General features: G+C 37.2%; 1 protein-coding gene across 1 annotated transcript; it reads right to left on the bottom strand.

The window, feature by feature from the left end:
• Positions 1–706: 706 nt before the first annotated feature.
• Positions 707–2141, bottom strand: LOC106084600 (uncharacterized). Its single transcript, XM_013248420.2, has 3 exons — positions 1768–2141; positions 1542–1710; positions 707–1487 (listed from the first exon to the last, which is right to left on the bottom strand). The coding sequence occupies exons 1-3, from the start codon at positions 2139–2141 to the stop codon at positions 771–773; spliced, it is 1260 nt and encodes a 419-aa protein (XP_013103874.2). The 3' UTR covers positions 707–770.
• Between the last annotated feature and the right edge of the window lie 1537 nt (positions 2142–3678).

Here is a 3678-nt window from a genome sequence, read left to right on the forward strand (position 1 = left end):
AAAAAAAGTAAAATCATTACGTCTGGCAGCCCTGTGTGCTCATGAATTAAGAGTGGAGTCTTCATTGTCCATCGTGTACAACATGCTGTCGCTTCATTAAGGGTGTCTATTGCGGCGAAGTGCAAATGTATACACTAGGTTTCGTGTAACCAGTTGTAGTTGGAACATGTTCAATATTGTACTTGACATTTGTAAATGTCACTTTGTTGTCAGCGACTCTTATTTAACTTTTCCATTCCACTTTTTGCCTTTCTTCTTAGTCAGAACTTTATTTCCATCTAATTTCGTGTGTATGTATGTTTACCAACATATACGTTCAAACCAAATAAGTTCAGATGCTGGGAAAAGTGGCGCATATCGTGTGTCCGCACCCAAGAACGCAGGGAGGCAAAAGTGTTGCAGTTGATCCTTTTCATGTCAAACGAGGTGAAAGTTCGAGGTGTTAACGTTGAGTGTCATCATTTAATAATAATAAAAACCATTGAAATGTACATAATACATACAAAAGCTCAAACTAATTTCTTACGTAAATACCAATCGGAATTGTCTCTTAAGAAACGACAGTTAGTCTTCCCAGATAGTCTGTTATCCTGATTTTTTTGTTATTGGAAAAACTTTGAAAAGGACTGACTTTTGAAGGAGAGGGCATTGCGAAAATTCCTGATGAAAATCCATAGTAAGAGCCTAACTATGCGAAGGCATCATATCATCTAACACCACCACCATTCTTACTTTTTATTATCAAAACATTCAGCTTAGTGTACAGTTATCTAATCGAATATTTTCATTTCATCAAAATGTTTCAAGGTGTACTTGTACATATCCATCAGCTTTTGTTGCGATAATATCTGTGTGAACTTTTTTTTTGCAAAATCTCGATCTGCAAAGTTTTCAAACGTGCTATCAGCAGCAATTGTTTGGTCGATGCTTATTATAGGATAAATGGCGTGATTTGCAAAGAAGCCGAAAGATTCGCGCAGAGCGACTTGCGCACGTAATTCCTCATATGAAGGTATTTTTCTGCATTTCAGCTGCTTTAGGTTCTCATTTAGCTCAGCATAATAGAATTTTATAAAATCCTCCCGTTTTGATTTTAGCAGATGCACCGGAAGGCTTGTATAAAAAAAGTAATTGAGGTCCATGGCTGGGCTACCCAATATACTCATTTGGTAGTCTACAAAAACCAAGTCCATTAACTCACAGTTGCTATTGTATTTGAACATAAAATTGTTCACCCATAGGTCGCCGTGGTTAAGAACCTCAAATTCACCTGGTATGGGTTCTTGCATTTTAAGCAAATTCTCACGTAGATTAGCGATATACAACTCTAATTTCTTGGCGATCTGTTCATATCCATTCCAAGTTTTCGCAATATCGATGAGAGCTTGGCAGCTGCTTTTGATGAGACCATAAAATGTACTATTGTCCCTTTGAATTGCTCCTTTGGCCAGAATACCTGAATTAAAACACAGCAACAACTCCGGATCCTTCAGGGAAAGTAGTTGGTTTTTAAATTCAACTTAATAGCAGAATGCAGTTACCTTTTCCATAACCGCAACCGAAGCACTATGAAAATGGGCCAAACGTTGTAGAACCAACTTTGCATGTCTTTCATTCAAGCCTAATTCCCTAGAAGCAAGTGTGTATCCTAAAACATTTAAATCTTCAAAAACTAATGTATTCACCGGCTTCTTCATGCTGTGCAATATTCTGGAAGCAAAACACATTAAAAATTGTGTTCAAACACAAAATAATTGCGACACATACTTTGCTCCAAATCGAGACTTCCTAGCCGCACAATTTTCTATCACTGGCAGTACCGTGTAATAAAATACCTTCTCCTTTAGATACACCTTCATATCGTCCAAAAAGTCTATAGCTGTTGAGATAGGAGTGCTCTTTATTACAACCGAAAGCGGAGGCCTTAACTTCGCGGGACCTTCCTCACTTTCTGCAAATGACATTTGCACGCGATATATGAAGCTGCAATAATTATCTCCTGCTTTGCTTGCCATCTTTATATCAATTCTTCCAATACGGACATTCGTTGTCTGCAAAGCGTTTTCCGCCACTTCCTCAAAGAAATCTAATGTAAAATGTTTCGGTATAACCACAACCGACTTATCGTATACAATCTCCATTGCGAATGTTTTTGGATAGATATACGTATGTCCCGTCTTTTATAGGTGCCGAAATCGGCATTCATAAATTTTCAATTCAAACTACCTCATTGTTATTTTGTCGCTCATTTCGCATGTTGGAGATAACTATAATCCCATTGGAATAAAAATACTGCAATTTGTTGAAGTCGTGCAAGAAACAAACTGTGCACAGTGGGAAAAAAAGTGAAAACATTTCTGAGCGGACCAAGAAATTATTATAAGTGGACTATAAACGATAGTCGCCTCGGCGAAAGGAATATTTCTGGTCTGATTTTCAAACTGTGCCTGAAATATACTCCCGCATGCAGGAAATTCCTTTAATTCAAATATTATGCATTAATTCGACTTAAAATAGTTTGTTTACTAAATTCGGCCTAGACTGGTGTTGTATTTTGCAATTGGGGATAGATTTTCTATATAAATACTGATTTAAAGATAGATTTTCCATCCAAATACTCTCTCCTTTTTTTTCTTTTGATCCCTAAGAAAAATACGAAATACTTTGGCGATCGTCTAACGATCATCTAGTTGATGAGACTCAGTTGAGGATTTATTGTCCTAGAATTAGGTCCGTAAAAAAAGTACATATCTGTGGGCATTTCACAAAACAACATATCACCAAAGTACAAATTTTACAGAAAATCGAAAAAATATAAAGTAGCATACAAATCTTTATGCGTATAATCTTATACCGATATGAAGGGCTAATAATATCAAGAAGTCTTTGCAACTTTTTTTCTCCAGATCACACACTTCCAGCATTAACCATTCATTGCCCGACCTGGACCATATTTTATTTTGCATTTCTTCTCCTATCCTTTTAAATTTTATTATTTGGTTGATTTCCTACAAAAGGCACTTGCCAAAAACACTTAAGTATTTATAAATAAAATACTTTTGTTGTTGCCTGGCTTTCCCGGCTAATGGACACCCGCACTTAGGTGGGGGCACAATACCAGACATAAACCTACTAAGGGGCATGGTATGGAAAACAATTAGGGATTTTGTAAGCAGCACGGAAGTCCTGACTTAAATCTTCTTTTTCGAGATAAATTTTTATTATTTGAAGCGCACAACAAGCCGATTACTGGTTTAGGTGTATATCCATAGTGGCATGGGGTGGATATATATACGAAACTCACTTTTCAACCTATCCTCACCTAACGTTTAATTGTGACAAAATAATCAATAATCAGCAAATGTGCTATTACCAATTAAAAACAGCTGAACCGGTTTTCATAAAATTTCCAAAGATGGTTGAGTATGGCCCCCGATGGATATAGGGAACCCCATTTTATGATATCCGAAGGGGGACCGGGCCATCCCCCTTAGCTCAATTTTCGAAAATACCAGATCTCGGAGATGGCTACACCGATTTGAGCAAAATTTGGTTTACACGCTTATGGTAACCCAAAAACACGAAATTAGTATACAACTTTGGAGTCAAATAATCTTGGGAACCGGCCCACCCCAAAACCCACCCGAACGGGCATTATTATCGAGTAGAACAAAATGG

The sequence above is a fragment of the Stomoxys calcitrans genome, chromosome 4 (genome assembly GCF_963082655.1).
Source record: "Stomoxys calcitrans chromosome 4, idStoCalc2.1, whole genome shotgun sequence".
Lineage (NCBI taxonomy): Eukaryota > Metazoa > Arthropoda > Insecta > Diptera > Muscidae > Stomoxys > Stomoxys calcitrans.